This window comes from Andrena cerasifolii, chromosome 14 (genome assembly GCF_050908995.1).
Source record: "Andrena cerasifolii isolate SP2316 chromosome 14, iyAndCera1_principal, whole genome shotgun sequence".
Lineage (NCBI taxonomy): Eukaryota > Metazoa > Arthropoda > Insecta > Hymenoptera > Andrenidae > Andrena > Andrena cerasifolii.
The window spans coordinates 1707524-1725075 of NC_135131.1; the positions used below are offsets into that span (position 1 = coordinate 1707524).

General features: G+C 35.3%; 2 protein-coding genes across 2 annotated transcripts in view; one reads left to right on the forward strand and one right to left on the reverse strand.

The window, feature by feature from the left end:
• Positions 1-17552, reverse strand: part of LOC143376209 (uncharacterized) — a 1054554-nt gene that overhangs the window by 277287 nt on the left and 759715 nt on the right. The window lies entirely within an intron of this gene.
• Positions 525-17073, forward strand: LOC143376229 (lipid storage droplets surface-binding protein 2-like). Its single transcript, XM_076826344.1, has 4 exons — positions 525-670; positions 14568-14908; positions 16326-16575; positions 16666-17073. The coding sequence occupies exons 2-4, from the start codon at positions 14573-14575 to the stop codon at positions 16917-16919; spliced, it is 840 nt and encodes a 279-aa protein (XP_076682459.1). The 5' UTR covers positions 525-670; positions 14568-14572; the 3' UTR covers positions 16920-17073.

Below are 17552 nucleotides of genomic sequence, written 5' to 3' on the forward strand. Positions count from 1 at the left end.
GTAGAAATTGTATTTCCACCACTATATTTCACTTCACACATTCACCACTACTAATTATTCTCACGTTGTGAAATAGTTTTTCGGTGTTCATATTAGGATCCACTTTCGAATGTTTTAAATTGAAATCTTATTAATCTATAAAACAAGCATCTTTGCATGTAGCATTCGAACTATTCTTCTAAGTCCTAACTCAATTTATCCAAAATACCGATAAAACATTAGAATTTTTTACTTTGAAATAAAAATCATTATTATATATTTTATCGTGCTATATTATCGAGCATATTATTTCCTGCAATGGAGTAGACTTTAAGATACTATTTTACAAATTAGTATGTATAAATGTTCGAAGGAAGACAGCGGTATATTTGATCTGATACTGAAATTAAGAATTATATACATAGAAAATATTCCTTACTGTAAAATTTTATTTTAAGTATTATTTAATCAAATATTTTTTAAGTCGGAAAACAAGGGAGATGTGGTTAAACCACGTGCTTATTACGGCCCTGAAGAGCGTCTACTCCCCACTTACTGCTGTTTCTTACTACTTATAACATTCTGCGTGTAGGTACCATCAGTGTTGCCGGATTTGTCGTGTGAGTCGGCGATTACGAAGTTGTGTGTCCCCGTTATTGCATTATACTGTTTAACTGTTGCATCAAACACTGTAAGTACATAACCTTACCAATAGTTGATAACTAGGCTCGATATTTAAGCGAGTACGTACTTCCTGAATATATTCGACGCCTACTTCTTTGAATACTTGAGTTTTACATTTTGTATTATCATACCCTATCAATATTTAAAAAAAATACTGTTTCACAACAGTTGTTGAGGTTTTTGAGTATAATAAATTAGTGTTGAGAAAGTGATCGGGGGTTTTATTAGTGCTTAAACATTTGTTCAGTCAACAGCAGCAGGTGTTCTGATTAAATTTATATATAAAATCTGTCTGCTTTATTTAATATTTAATTGGTGAAAAACATTTTTCTGTTCGTCTAATGTTTTTATACAATAATATTTAAAATGGTAATTAAAGAGGAAGATACAGGTTTGCATAGTATTTAATGTATCGTATTTATAGCTTTGGCAAAGATAACATAATTGGATCTTAAAAAGTTGTGTCATGTAAGGTCTATATAATTCTCAATTGAGTGATAGGTTACTTAAATAATGCAATACTATTCCATCACTGACGTTTTATTGACGTATACACAATACGCCGCACTTATTTATACGTCGAATTAGACCTGCCCGGGATCAAATAGTCAGGAAGAGCAGAGTTTTTGTGTCAAGAATTCACACAAATTACTTTGCACCAAGAGCAATAGTGTAGTGAGTAATCTTTGACCCAACTGCGACCGGCAACCGGCAGCTGAGAGGAATAAAGCGCATGCGCAAGATATCATCCTTTATGTTTTATTGTTCTCCTGTGTTTTAAAACAGGATGGGGCATTTCAAGCTTATTTTTGCTTATATTTCCCAACGAACACTATATTATTTATAAGTCCCTATATTTTTCCCCCTCCTTTCTCCTTCGGGTCCCAGCAGCAGCAGCGCCGGGAGAAAGGTGGTGGTGTCTCCCATCTTTCCCCAGTACACCGCCCCGTGATGCTTAACTTCGGTGATCTAACGAGGTCCGGTGTTTTCCACCGCGGCTACAGCCGCTGGTACATATTATCCTATATAATAAGAATGAAAATTGTGGTGCTTTTCATTAAGTCTTCATGGAGTCACTGCCAGTTAAAGCAAGTTCACATACGACATCATTGGGGCTATTTTTAAAGATACCTAAGTCAAGTCACCTCAATTCTGCGAATTTATATACAGAATGGACTAATAAAAATTACCACCTTGAATATCTTCGGAACCATGGAAGTAACGGAAAAAATTTCGGGTAAATGTTGTTTGGTGTGAAAGGGGTTATGACCATACGATGGCCCCTTTCCCATCGAACAACATTCATTGCAAAAACTTTTCTCTTCTATGGTTTCTCGGAGATATTGAAGGTGATATGTAATTATTATTGGTCCACCTTAACTTGTATGTAACGAAAAAATTGATTTTGTACGACATAAGAATCAAAGTGCTCTTCTCGTACAAATTAAAAGCATGACTAAGGGTAATTTTACGTTGGAGCAACGATAAACGATGAGGGCGGCGATGACAGCGAAGCGAAATACATTCTATAGTTTTATAATGGAAGTGTTTACATTAAAACAGTGAGCAGAGGACAAAATTTCTCAAAAAAAAATTTTTTTTTCAATTTTTTGTTGACCCAAGTTGCAGCGCTTATTGCGCCATTAATTTTTTGTTTGAAACAATTTGTTCTGTCTCTTGTACTTTAGGAGTTATGCGCGAAAAAGTAGGAGTGCCTATTTGACTTTGAGGTTAGTTTTCACACTCTTAAAGGGCGAATGGGCACGAATGAAATATACCGTTATTCTTTTCTTGAGTCACTCTATAAACCCACAAATTTAATTTAAGTTAAGTAATATTTCTCTACCAGTGAAAAATATTTTTCATAAATAATTATTTGAATAATTACTGATTATAATCAGTAATTCTTGATGTGTCTAGAGGAAGAAAGTAAATTAAGGGAAGGATAAAAAATAAATATAGAATCTGTTCATTCGGTTGTATCATCGTGATGACTTTGTTTCTGTTTTAGATCGCAATAATCCTTTAATACACGTACTCAACAAGGTCGGGTTGATTTTACTTAGACCTTGATTTGTAAACGTGCGTTCGATTTCTTTCTCGTCGAGATGCAAGGGCCTCATTTGGTCGCTGGTCGGACCAGTATTCCCCCTTGCCTTTGAGCCTTTCAGGCCATCTGGAGCGCCCTCTGCTTTCTTGCAAGTTATAAGCCGTTTCTCAACTTCCTCTTGAAGAATTGTTTCCCCCTATGATTCTCCTACTCTTGTACAGTGTGTGAAAAATTATATATATATCAAGATTCACACAGGTGATTCTACACCTCTGGATCGGTGGAGATCTGTTAAAAGAATGTGCCGCAAAATTGATCTTGACCTCATAAAACAAGAATCTGATTCTTTGCAGGAATGTAGTTCAGCAGGTTCCGACATACCAAAGAAATTGTGGGAAATCTAGGTATCTGGGAAACCGTAAACGATATCGAAACAAAGTGGAATAGAAAGTATTATAGTTCTCGATGACTGGCGACATTTGGTAAAGAATTTACACAGATTTATATTGGGGTAAAGTCTGTAAAAGTAAATGTTTTTCGTAAATTGTTTACCATCATAACTACTAAGTATACATAAGACTTTGTATTTATCTTTTTTCCTTTGGCTGTTTACCACAATTCCTTCGAAGGGATGTATCCACCCTGGAACCGTTTACATTGCTGGAATAAAAAATACGTGTTATAGCATCAGACTTTTTAAATTTTCCGTTTGCGAACCTCCATTGCTATAGACAGTTGCAGATTGGCCAGAGTGTCAGCTTGCCTGTTGGCAAGTGATGAAGTGGGGCCACTCAACATCAGACAACATGTTGAAAATGTACCAGCGGCCATGGCCGTGATGGAAACACCGGTTCCCGTAAGATCACCGAAGTTAAACATCACGGGGCGGTGTACTGGGGAAAGATGGGGCGGTGTTGTGACCACCTGTGTCTCCCGGTGCGTCGCTGCTGCTTGGGCCCGAAGGAGAGAGGGGGGAAAAAGGAAATATGACTATCGTTCGTTGGGCAATATAAGCGAAATGCTTGAAACGCCATCCTGTGTTAGAAACACACAGGAAAACAAAAATACCTACACATGTTAAAAATGTTAATGACATTTTAGTAGTTTGAAAATATAATAAAAGTTCCAATATTATTACTGTATGCAACTAAAATTTACGTTGTATTACTATTTTAAATGATAGCCTTATATGTAGTTGTGGGTGGTCTGGATTATGTACTGTATGCAACTAAAATTTACGTTGTATTACTATTTTAAATGATAGCCTTATATGTAGTTGTGGGTGGGCCCCCTTTGTCTCCTGGCAATCAATATTTTTAGACCCAGTCCGTAACTGACTATAGATACCTTAAATATGTATTGTATCCATCACCGCTATGTGTCTAAGGAAAAAGAAGAGAACGATCGACTCATACCGACTGATTTATTGATCCAGTCAATTTAGACTTCACAAACGAATACGGTGGCGAATTTAGTCACAGAGCAGGTATTTGTCGATAGAGATGGATAAAATTTTGCAAAGCGTATATTATAAACTGTACTTAAATAGTGAACAAAGTGTTGTGAAAATGTTGGGGATAATTATCTGTGAAAGGGTGACACGCAACAATATTATTCGCCGATTCCTTCTCGGTCAGCCAGAGAAATGGATGCAAATAGCATACTATTTGAAAAACTTGATATTCGTGTTTCTAATTTTATTTCATGCCTTTCTGCGTTAATCTCGTGGGTATATACGTTTACGAAAGGGCGGATTTGTATATAGGCTAAGTAGCCTGCAACCAAGAGCGACAACTTATATGCCTATGTAGTTAATATGTGAATAAAATATTAAACTTAATAATTAGATTTGCCGGAGATTTATTGGAACCTAAATTTAATTATTTAATAGAAAGGGGTACATTTTTATTTTGGCTGTTTCGCTCAGGTATTTTTTAAACACAAGGGGCTTGTGACAATTCTAAAACCAATTCACTTTCTTCTTCATGTAGTAAATTTACAATGACTTATATGTGAGTTGTCATGTTAAATTAATCTTAAAATTGTCAGAACCCTTCTGCATTGAAATAGTTGTTAGCTTGTTTACGAATACCTGTATGCTAAAAGCTTGAAATGTTTGTGATGTGACAAAAATTTGAATATTTGTCTGAAATGATTCGTACCTACTACCAGAAATGAAGGGAAAGGGGGAAAACAGGGAATGTCACAAAACAGCTTTATTGTGAAAATTAAGTGTTTTGCTCTAGTGCATTACCTGTTTTTAACCAGTATACCAACACTTTAATCAGTGTCGGATTTAACAGGGCGGCCGATGAGCAGTTGCCACCTGGGCCCCTGCCCGGAAGGTCCCCACAAGGCCCCATTCTTAAAAAAAATTATAATTTCATCCGAACTATATTTTTTCTGTATTATTACACTGAGCCCGTTTTCAGTAAACTACCGCTTTATTTTCTCGAAAAAGTGGGTCCCTCAAAACGTTTGCCACCTGGGTCTTTTTTCTTAAATCCGCCACTGACTTTAACGTCATTATACGGGGGCATTTATAACCCTCTGTAGTCCCAGTTGCCACCAACAACTATAAATCGTAAAATGACAAAAAATGTATATTCCTCATATTTTTCCACTTACCCTTCAAATGCACGAAAGTACTGATGGAGGTGCAAGGTAGGGAGCCATCCTTAAATTACGTAAGGGTAATTTTGGCGATTTCTTACCCCCTCCCTCCCCCAGTATAAGAATTCGTAAGATTTGATATTGCAACCCCCTGCTTACGTAATATTTTTTCATTTGAATTTTTGCAGTTATTAAAATTCTTTTAAACGTTTATATCATTCATTTAACTCGGTTTCGGGAAATTTAAACTAAAACTACTTTGCTGGAACATTAATATGATGGAATTTGTATTTATTGAAAATTAGGTTAAAAAGTATTACATAAGACGCTATCTGACTCACCCCCACTCCCTTGTAAGAAAACGTAAGAAATGCGACCCCCTCCCCCGCCAAAAAGCCTTATGTAATTTAAGGACAACCCCTAGTAGTACATAAAATTATTATGCGACATACCGCTCGATGATGCGAATCGAAACAGCTGACACATGTACGGCTATGTCGACAGTAATTTTGTTATTAAAAAATTTCCATCGTACCAGTTTATTGAAGTTATTTTTCACTGAATGTCTTAATATTATAACGGATTGTCAAATTTGATGTAAGAGTACTGCTGTGTGGCAACAGTGAATTTATAAATCCAAGGGATGTAGTCAGAACAGAAGTCACGATACAAAATCGAAATTTTCCTTTATAATTTCATGCCACGAAGACAGTTCATCGAAGCAGTAATTTTTAGTTTTAATTTTTATGCATACCAGATCCACTTACTTTATGAGTTTGTAATTTGCAAGGTCGTTACTAGAAGCAGGTACAATTGCAATTACAATATAGTACTGCATTTCTACGAAGGATTCTGCTATAAAGATATATTTGATAAAACTGTACAGCATGAACTAAAATCTCAAAATTAGAGTGTTAGCTACCTATTATCGATAGAATAATGTATATTCCACCCGCTATTTTAATCCACATCCTCAAGAGGTCGAGCATAATTTTATGCACATCACACTTTCATGTGGGAACGGGAACATTCTCCTTGAGGGAAATGAATAAAGGGGCGCATCTCATGCATTCAGGGGGTGGTACGACACAAGTTATTTAAGGGTACATTCTCGTGTAATCGCTTAAAAAAATTAGATTTTTTTTAAAAAGAAAACTGTAACACTTAGGGTAAAAAGTCTTTTTCGTATTTATTTATACATATTTTAAGATGATAATTTTTTTATTGTTCTTTTTCCGATGTAGTCTTGAATAAATAGTTATATCTCGGAGAGTGATAAAAATAGAGGTCCACATGATATATCAAGATAGGCTCATTTGAAATCTAAAATCAACAGTTTTTCTTAAAATGAGGTAAATGTTCCAATTAGCGACCCAGTCCCAATTATTGATACTTTATCCTTTATATTTAAATATGAATTTTTTTCGGTTCGAAACGGACGTTAAAAGTATTGAATTCGATTGGTGAATATTTAAAGTATCTTGCTGATGGTTTCGCTAATGTATATCATAACATATCATTAAGTAATTAATAAATGTTTTAACGTGTGTCAGCTACAAAGCCGTGAAAAAGTAGTTTCTTGTTAGCGAACTTATGAACAGCGAAATTTTAGGTATTAAGTATTTCTTGCATGAGTGTATTAATGTAAGAACATATATTTAAATAAGTTAAAAAATAATTGTAAATTTACTATTTAAAAAATTGCATAGAATTTTTTATTAAACTCATAATAATTATGGGGGTCAATAATCGGTACTCGTAAAATGTATGAATTTCTATTATTGACACGAGATGGCATGTCATGTTTCCATTTTACTGGTTTGTCAGTTTGCACCATAACCTCAATAAGTAAAGATGGCTAGTAAAGACTAAAGAATATAAACGACGTAGAAACTATTTGCAACAACAATTGGAAAATGTTTTGGCAGCTATCAAATCTGGTCATAGCATTAAGACTGTTGCAAATTATTTTTTTTTGTACTAATTATTTTATAAACTTCCTTTTCCGATGCAGTCATTAATTGGGACATTAGATTGCATGTCCCGAGTCAATGATCCGGTCCCACATAGGTCCCTATTTGAGACGAAGAGAGAATTGAAGGTCAAAAGTAGGTACACGTGTACCATATAATATATTTATTATTAATAATTATATTCGAACAATTTCATCATAAAAAGAGGCCTTTTTCATACTGGAAAAGAACCAGCCATATGATAGGCTATTAATGTAACTGCCATAAATACTTTTCATATGTAAATATGTTAGATCGTGCGCGTAGATCTTACAGGGTCGCTAATTGGGAGTATTGGGACGTTTTCTTATGTATAGTTATCATATGAACTAACGTTACTGCAAAATCATGAAAATTCGATGATTGGTACATGTTTTAAGGGGGGCCCCACCCAGAAGCCACTAAAAGTTTGGGATTTTTTGTTTGTATAAATAAAAATATTGGGCTTGGATTTTTTACACAGTGTTAAAACAATTTTTACTTTAATAGAAATTTTTTATGGAAAATTGTACAAAATGGCTTCTCGGAGAACTGCAAAAAAACTGGCCCATACTCCCGGGAGTGACTGGACCATCTGAGAAGGAAATATAACAAAGATATATAAGCAGGAATATATTCTCTACAACCTAGCGTGGGATTTTATTGATATTTCATTTATTCGATTTTTTACAAGCATTACAGTGTAAATTGTTATATAAAAATTTAAAGTTAATTATTCAAACTGCTACAATTTCCAAAATAATTCGAATTTTGAGAAAATCCGTTACTTCAAAATAATGAAGTATAATTTTACCGTTTTTCCGAGCACTTTTATTAAGGGGGGTTAGTTCATACGATATCCGTACTCATATATTTTAAGAAAAACTTTCGATTTTTGATTCGACCTGAGCCTATCTTGAAATATCATGTGCACCGTGGGGACCTCTATTTTTATCACCGTCATAGGTAGCTATTTCTTTAAGACTGCATTGAAAAAAGACAATGTAAGACTAGGACAGAATAAATAAGGCCAAAGCGTAACCAAAACGCAAGGAAAGTCATGCTCGCATAACAGTAAACAAAACCCGGGCATTTTTGTAAACGTTGATTGAGGATCAGAAACCGGGCCGACGAGACACTCGTTCGTTAGGCGTGTCACGAAGCGGAGCTCTTGTTGAAATTGTAAACCTAAAACTAAGCGGTCCTTACGTTTTTCTTCAAACATATGAGTATGGTTATCCTATGACTTAACATTACTGCGAAATAATGAAAATTCGATGATTTTCGGGGTACTTTTATTAAAGCTTTTATTAAACCAATCACCGAAAAGAAACCTAAAACAAAACAATTTTTTGAAGGGATTACACGAGAAGGTACCTTTAAGACGACTGTACTTCATGGCTCGAAACTACGTTTTGTTTAAGCCTTTCTTAGTGCTACGAATAATCTTTGAACACGTGTGTGGTAGTACATGAATCATTCATTGCACGATATCAGACGAGCAGAGCAAAACACACGTTACACTGGAATTGGCCAGTGAGTGCAGCGCCACCCCTGTAACTATTTGTCGCGTCGGAAGGAATGCAGTCCAGATACGACACTCGGTGATACCGAGAAGCGAAGAGAAAAAGAAGATGCAACAGAAATACTGAACGAGATGAATGTTGAGACACTTTTATGGCTGCCGACGTATCTTCGTGGACAAAATGTCGTTACTATATTGTTAACGCTTTTACCAAGATGTAAAGAAAAATATAAAAACTTAAATTTCCACTTGTTTTTGACTCCTTTCCTGCGTGCGAAATAGGGCGAGGGTTGCCACATGTTATATTTTAGATAGAATGGTGATATTATTAATTTATAATTCCATGTATAGATTCAATTTGTCCATTGTTTGAAATTGTGCGGCGATCACGCAGAAACAGAATTCCATATAACTGCTAGTTCTCAAGAAAAGTGGCTAAACTTTTGTGAGAATATAAAAGCCTAGAAAACTTTGTTCGAACATACTTTCTAAAGGTGACCAAAAAGTGTAAGTTTACGATTTATGATTTATGATTGCGAAAAGATATAGAAATATATTATTTTCGATAATACAAAATATGAAACATATATTTTGCGACTCCTTTCAGTTTATAACCATTCTACTGTGTACTTCATAAAATGTGGTGGTCCCCCACATGTCGCATCTCTAGCCTATTTACATGTAGTGAATAATAAAAGTGGTGGGAATGTCTCCGCCGTCAGAATCTGGGATGGAAAGCAATTATTATTGTAGATATTCGAAGACTGCTATAAGCCGCTGTGAAACGACGGTGGAACCGTCTATAGCAAAGATCAATAGTTTATTAGGGGAAGAAGGTAATACTATACCCTTCGTCATATTGCAGGAAACTTCATTAAATCTAAAACATTGGTGCTACATTTATGGAGCATGTAACGAAATACCATCCCCTTTATTTTTTAGAACAGTCTTTTTCTAATAGCATAAGTCCTTCAATTTTCATCCATCCATAAATTATACTCATTATTTCAGTAAATAAGTATATTTGACATAAAAATATAAATTCTTAATATTACGCAAAACTCACCAGTCGTTCATGTTTTAGATCAGGGGTGCACACTAAGTCTGCCCTAGGGCAGTCGGTGAGCCCTCGAGCTGGACCGTGGTATGCTCATCCCCACTCCTCGGTATAATGTCTCGTGGTGGGGAACTCTATGACTGCAAAGGCCGTATGCCTGTTACAACTACAAGCATACTCGCGATAGATATACAAGACCAAACGAAAACGTACAGAATTTTATATTATATTCAGAAAGTTAATTTTAACAAATTCGCATACGTAAATTTGAGTATTTGCATTTGAAGATATCTAATAACATATATGTGATATATACATATACAGTGGGCCACAAAAGTATTCGGATACTTATAAAGTTGGTCCAATATTAGATCCATACGTGAATATACATATATTTCTATGTATAATTTGTTAATATTTATTAATCGTGGATTCATTTTTCTTCAATTTGAAACCTTGAGTACAGAGATTGGAATTATAATACTCGATACATTTCATTTAAAAATTCCCCAAAGTGTGCCTTACTTTCGGAGCGTCAAACTCTGGAAACCCCTGGCGGCAGCCTGTGACGCTCTGCTCCCACTACTCCAACCGCTCCCCACTCCGTTGGCGGACTCGCTTGTTCTTGAACGAGCTCGGAGCTCAAGCTCGAGCTCAGCTCGAGCTCTAATGTGCGCTCGCGCCCGGAATTGGGGGTGTTGTGCACCCCTGTTTTAGATTGTAAGAAGATTCTGAAATGTTTATAATTAAAAGTATCAAGTACTTGTCCAATACCAAAGCAGACGCAGTACACAACTCGAGAATGTGTATAAAATGGCAGGAAAGCAATTTGAAGGATAAACATGCGCATCGATATCGAATTTACAATTTTTCAGATTCGCGAGCAATTACGAAATTGCTGATTGTTGCGTAAATAGGCATGCTAACGCGTTGTCCATTCATACTACAGTATTGTCTCGTTAGCGGCTCGCTGGTCGGGACCAGGGGGACCAAGCCGTCTTTGTTTGGCTGAAGTTTTCCCGTTTAGTTAGCACCGCATTGGTAGGAGGCGCTAGGTACATCACACACACATACCTACGTGTATCAGTGAGCACGACACACAACCTTTCGACGTTGGTGAAATGTTACCATGACGACTGTCGTCATTTAGAAATGTTTGGCGCAGACACGAGGAAGTGTCCTCACTTTTCCTGGTTTACCCTTTCTAAGGCCGTCTGACCATGGATTGTCGCGTCAGTGACGCGTATGCTGCAGATAGAAGGATATACAAAGAAATTGAATATATTTTCTTTTCCTAAGAAAAGAAGAAATATTCAATTTCAATGTTTATCCTTCTATCTGCTGTATACGTGTCGCTGGCGCGACGATCCGTGGACAGGTTTTAAAGTAAACGGTGCATTACGTCCCGATTCACACCAATTCACACATTCACAGTTTAGTACGCACCTGGTAGGAGACACTACAAACTCTGCTTCAACTTTCGTAAGAGGGAAGCTTGGCCCCTCTGGTCGGGACCGGCGTTGAGCCCATATCGTGAAGGGAGCCCTAATTCCGAGTGTTCGTTTCTCGCTTCTTTCTGGTCGGAGGGGGGAGCGAGATGGAACATCAACGGTCGCTCTCGTTCCATCTCGCTCTTGCCATCGCCGGACAAGAGTGAGACAGAAGTGGTGGGGATAGCGTAAAGTCCGTACCGTGTACACCAAACCGAGCCCATAACGAGACAATACTGTCTACGTCGTACGATTAGAACTTACGATTCACTGTTATTCTTGTACAACGGAACTAGGCTTCTAGACGTACCAACAGACAGTTTTTACAACTTGTTTATTTTTGCAGCGGATGAGTCATGCATTACTCGTGCAATCTCATTAAAAGCTGAGTATCGTACTACGATCTAGCACTGCAATTTATTCACACTTTTCTGATTCGTCATTTCTATTGCAAATATGTGTGTTGCTCGCATGCCTTGTCGATACGTATTGTAATTACTTTTAATTTTCTTAGAGTTTCAAATATTTTGCTTATTTAATTCTGCACTTCAGTATTAATTTAGGTAGCATTATTATTATTTGTAAATTGCAAAACACTATTTGTTCACGCTCCACATTTACCTATTCTGCTTATATGTATATCAGAAAAACGTAATGCACTTTCCCAGCTAAATTTTTATTTTATCAATGAAATGATGTCTATTTGCTCCTTATTGTAAATTTAAGATATACTTGGGGAAGCATTTTAAGTATGTCACTAATAAGGGAAGATCCCGAACCCGGAAATTCAAAAAGTTCTGAAACTTTGCGCATATTTAGGGGGTTTCCAACTGATTACAACGCAATTTTTGTTTGCTACCCAAATTCGCTCGTAGGGGGTGAAATTAACCACTGAAAACTCGGCTATTTTCCGATTTTGTGTTATAACTCCCGAACAACGCTATACGCTGCCACAGTTCCATCAATATGCAATATACGTATGTAGGTACTGTGCTGTAATCGATAAAAAGACGAATTCAGTGCCCTGTAACAGAGTGACCTTGAGCTGGCCTTCAAACATTTAAAAACCACGATCACCTTGATATTTCAGAAAATATAAGATATAAAAAAAATAAAATGCGTCTGTTTTTATGGTCATAGTTCAAAATTATTTCCTAAGTATACCTGGAAATACAGTCTCCAATTTGGAGAATATTCTACAAAAGATATTTCAATAGTCGATTATTAGACATCATTTTTAAAAAATTGAATTAAGTTAAATTCGTTAAATTAGGTTGACTGTCATCGGGGTCACTAATATTGACCACCACTTCGAACTCGTATATTCTTCTGTAAAACGCTCACAACAAATAAACCGTTAGATTTGAAAAATTCTAAATTATACATATTACTAGTTATTAGAAATGACGTAAAGTAATAAGTACATCATTAAACCGTGAAATATTCTTATTTCTGACGATACACAATTAAATGAATATAACTGAATGTAAAACGGGCTACCTATGTTAAAGTTACATTAGGGGAAACTCATGACTTGCAAAAGTATGTAATTAAAATTTTTTTACGTAATCATGTTTTGCGTATCGCGTTATCCAATCCCAAATAATTCTGGCGCTAGAGAATTATTTTATTATTATTTTATTATATTTATATATTATCGGAGTGGAAAAATTCGACACCCCTGATATATATGTACATTACTTTTTTGTTTTTATTTGGTGACAGTTTGTAAATAGTTTATCTCAAATCAAATTTTATAACCTTTAACTTAACTATTATTTGTAATCACAAGTGCTGAATTTTTTTATATTATTATTTCTTTTTTTTATTCATTTATTTATCTAACATCGCATCAAGTTATATATATAATCGTAACTATTAGTACTTCAGTTTCAGATTATACATAAAATCGAATAAAACAGGGTTATACAAAGATACACATTAACGCTAAAGAAAATACAACAAAAGCAGGAAGGAGAATGAATAACTTCAAGATTTGAATCCTGGACTTCACATTGTGATTTTAATTAAGAATCTGCCGCTTTATAAGTAATGCTGGTCGAAAGCACTTAAATTTTATTACAATTGAAGGGGCATAAACGTTTATATTCAAGGTCATATCGTGGCGCATCGTTGAACTTGTCTTGATATGAGTTATAGTACCCATATACAGGAGAAAAATATGATTCCCTCAACGGAAAATATTAATCAGTGTGGAAATTTTTACAATTACATTTTTACAATACATTGGAAAGAATATATTTTTTACTATATATTCACTTTGGGGCACTGCATAACTGGGATACTGTATTGGGGCACTGTATAACTGGAAAAGAAGTAATAAGTAACGAAATATATATAATATCAGAGTAATATTAAAAATGCTTCTTGTTTATCCACGAACTTAGTTGACCTTAGTGATTATATTGATTGAATTCAGTCAGATGTGGCTTATGTACATTTAGTGACGTTCAAATCTCTTTCACTCTCTTGCGTATGAAAGAATAAAATTGCCTATAACATATCCCCTCTAAAAAGAAATTCAGTTTGACCTAATACCACTTTTCAGTCACCAACAATCCACTGTGCAACATTTTACATATCTCACAATATGCACCGAAGCATCGTGGCACAGTGAAATATTGATTCGATTTTCCACATTTTCTTGTTCTCTTGTTATTTCAGTATTTGCAAAGATTACAAAATGGCTTGATATTAAAACATAAAAGCATAATGGGTAATTATTTGCCTTAGGTTTTCACCACCTATCTCGATAACTTTGAGATATATCGTTGAGCTAATATATGTATATAATGTGGACTGCAAATATAAAATTTTTGAGAATTAAGTTTTTACAATTTTTTTAATTATCGCGCGCGCGTAGCTGCGGCACCCCCTGGCGGCCCCTCCCCTATCTAGCTCCATACACATATCGATATCTCGGAAACGATCAACACAGGTGTACGTACCTGATTCTGAATAAATACCAAAATATTTTTATGAATAGGTATCTCGGAAACTAAGCCCGAGCGGCGGCAACATGTATAGGAAAAAGTTGTTCAGAATGTGGAATTTTACAACGCATTTAAATTTTATCAAAATCTCTGATGAAAACCTAAAGTAAATAATTATCGCACAATGCAATGCACGTTTATTAATGTCCTGCTCTAATTTCCAGGAAAAATGGCAGACGCCAAGGAAGCCACATGTAAGGCATCGTCCGAAAGCACACCCCATCTCGAGGTAATCGAGCGTGTAAAGAGCATCCCTGTTATTCACTCCGCGATCGAGAAAACGGAGTCAACATATTCTTATTTGAAAGATTCTCATCATTTGGTTAATTGGGCGCTCAGTCAGGCCGAAGCTGGACTTCAATATGCCACTGCTACAGCTGCACCAATTACTGCGCCTTTGGCCAAAAAGTTCGAAGGACAGATTAACGCTGTTGACCAAAAATTATGCGAAGGTTTAAATATAGTTGAACAGAAAATGCCGATTATGACGAAGCCTCCTCAACAGGTAAATACGAATATCTCAATCAGTATTTCTTGTTAATGATAACATTTCGTGATAAAGCTAAACCAGTCATATACAGGGTGATTCACCTAACTTGATCTTACATTACATAATAATTATAAAATCGTAAATTATTTGTTGTATAAGAAAGTATTTTAAAGAAAAATTTGCGGTATTGACGCGGGTATTTAACGCAACAATTAATTTTTGTGTTATCTTATTTTTACATCGAGATAGGAGTGTCACCTTTGGCTCCTAATCTAGCATTTAGACATTTCACTTCGGGATTTTATAGTAGATTGAACGCCGAACAAAAAATATCACTTTACATGCTATTTATTCTTCATTTATTATTCAGAGAAAGTTACACGTCAATAAATTAAGACCTCAAATTAAAAAATGGCATTTTTTAACTTCTTCTTTCTTAATGATAGATTAACCTTTAGAGAACCGTTTTTTTTTTTTAAATAGTGGTTTTCATTTTCCAAAAATGTATATATATATATATATATATTTATAAATATACACTTTATATAAATAAATAAATATATATACATATATATAAATAAATAAATAAATAAATATATATATATAAATATAAATAAATAAATATATATATATATATATAACGTATATTTTGTGCAGAATTAGAGGACTTGCACGGAGCCCCAAAATTTGGGCTCCGCTTTACCGGTCCGAAACGGTAACACAATTTTTTAAATTTTTTAATTTCAAAAACATGGTATGTCTGGGGGTTTTTGATACTGCTGATTACGAATCTGTAGTCGGATTGTAAAAATGTTTGACCTACATGGCAGTTTTACTGACCTAAACGCATGAACATAGGTATACCAAAATTCAGAGTAACTTTCTTTTAGCATTACCCAGAGCAAACGATTTAAACATAGAAAGTTTTTGTATTATCTTTTCTTCTTTTTTTCGTGTTTTTATTATTATTATTTTTGGTATTTTTGTGTTCTTTCAGGAATTTTATTTTGTCGTATATTTTGTGTTCTTTTGAACAGAACGAATTTATAGCTGCAGGATACACAAATACACAGTCGAACACTGACACACTTGCGTATTTATACTTTAAATCATTTAAGTAGTGCGCTTACTCAAAGCCCCAAAATGGACGTTCCCGGTCCCCTAAAGGTTAAACATTACATCGCAAAAAGTGATTTTTTTTAAACAGAACAGATACACAGATATTGATCTGCGTCAGAGGAAAACTTTTGTATTCGTCTATAAGTAGCCGTGTCACTTATAAATAGAAACAGATTCTACACAGTTACTATTCAGTAAAAAGTGATCGTTTATTCTTCGATGTCGACTTATTACATAAATCTCAAGTGGCTGCATAGAACTCTGAGAAAAACATGCTACTGTCTTAACCATTTTTTTTTTTTGCACCTTTCAGATTTACGATGCAGCTAAGGCAGTCATGAGCAGTTCTTTGCAACCGACCATCGACAAACTCAACGTTGCAAAGGAATCAGCGTCTCAACAAGCATCCACGCTCAAGGAGATCAGTGTTACAAAGGCCAACGAGCTCTTAAACACGCAATATGGTAACATGGCTGTGCAAGGCGTGGACAACACAAGTGCCCTCATCAATGGTTTATTGGACCAATACTTCCCTCCGGTTGAGGGTGAAGAAAATGTACCAGGTATAAAATTTTTTTTTTAGTAACTAACACGTGACTTACCAAGGCCACAACAGAGGAAACGTGACGAGTGGTGCAAAATTTGTGTTACAGCTCCTGTATCGGCTGACGAAAACAAAGTTCTGCACACAGTGCAAACCATGGGTCAATTGTCAACAAAAACAGCGAATCGAGTGTACCATTCGGTGGCAGCCCAATTAAAGACAGTGAAGAAAGAAGATGTGGCGGCCTACATGTCGAGCGTTATATCCATTCTCCACTTGACAAGTTTCTTGAGTTTAATCGCCACACAGACCGAGTGCAAAGAAGCGCAAAGTCCAGTGGACAAAAAGAAAGGGAAGAACTGAAATGATGAAACTTCGTGATTGCATAACGATGATGGAATTTCGTTTTTACGCGTGTTTACACGAGATATTAGTGTGGAATTTTTTTATATCGTCTATATTATGTAAGAATTGAAAAAAAAAATTTAATAAAATTATTGCACGTTTGCACAAAGAACTTGGATATATATTTTCAGTCCGACGCATGATGTATTTAGTGATTTGCATTAGATTTTAATTTAATTTACAAAAAATAATTAATCTGCAAAATTGTAAAAGAAAATGCTTCACTTTTCATTTGAAAATGTATTAGGGCTCCCATACAGGAATGGCTCGCTCGTGCATGGGAGCATTTAACACATTCGCATCATCCCTGTTTGTGTATGACCTTCACTTATAACAACAACAGTGAACGTGACGATGAACCTGTATTTTTTATGTCATTGATAATTTTTTTATTATTTTAAATAAATCAATTTGCGGAATATTCCGCTAGGGGGATATCGGATAGTCGCTGAACGCGGATTATTCCGCCTTTGGTGACATGGAGCAGCCATTTTTTCGCGGAATATTCCGCTTTGTGATGCAAATGCGTTAAATTCGGATGAAAAATTATTTACATACATTTGTTAATATTTATCATTACACGTTAATAAT

Coding starts and splice junctions, on each gene's coding strand:
- LOC143376229 (XM_076826344.1), top strand. CDS start 14,573: ATGGCAGACGCCAAGGAAGCCACATGTAAGGCATCGTCCGAAAGCACA. Junction 14,909..16,325: donor TGACGAAGCCTCCTCAACAG/GTAAATACGAAT, acceptor TGCACCTTTCAG/ATTTACGATGCAGCTAAGGC. Junction 16,576..16,665: donor GGGTGAAGAAAATGTACCAG/GTATAAAATTTT, acceptor TTTGTGTTACAG/CTCCTGTATCGGCTGACGAA.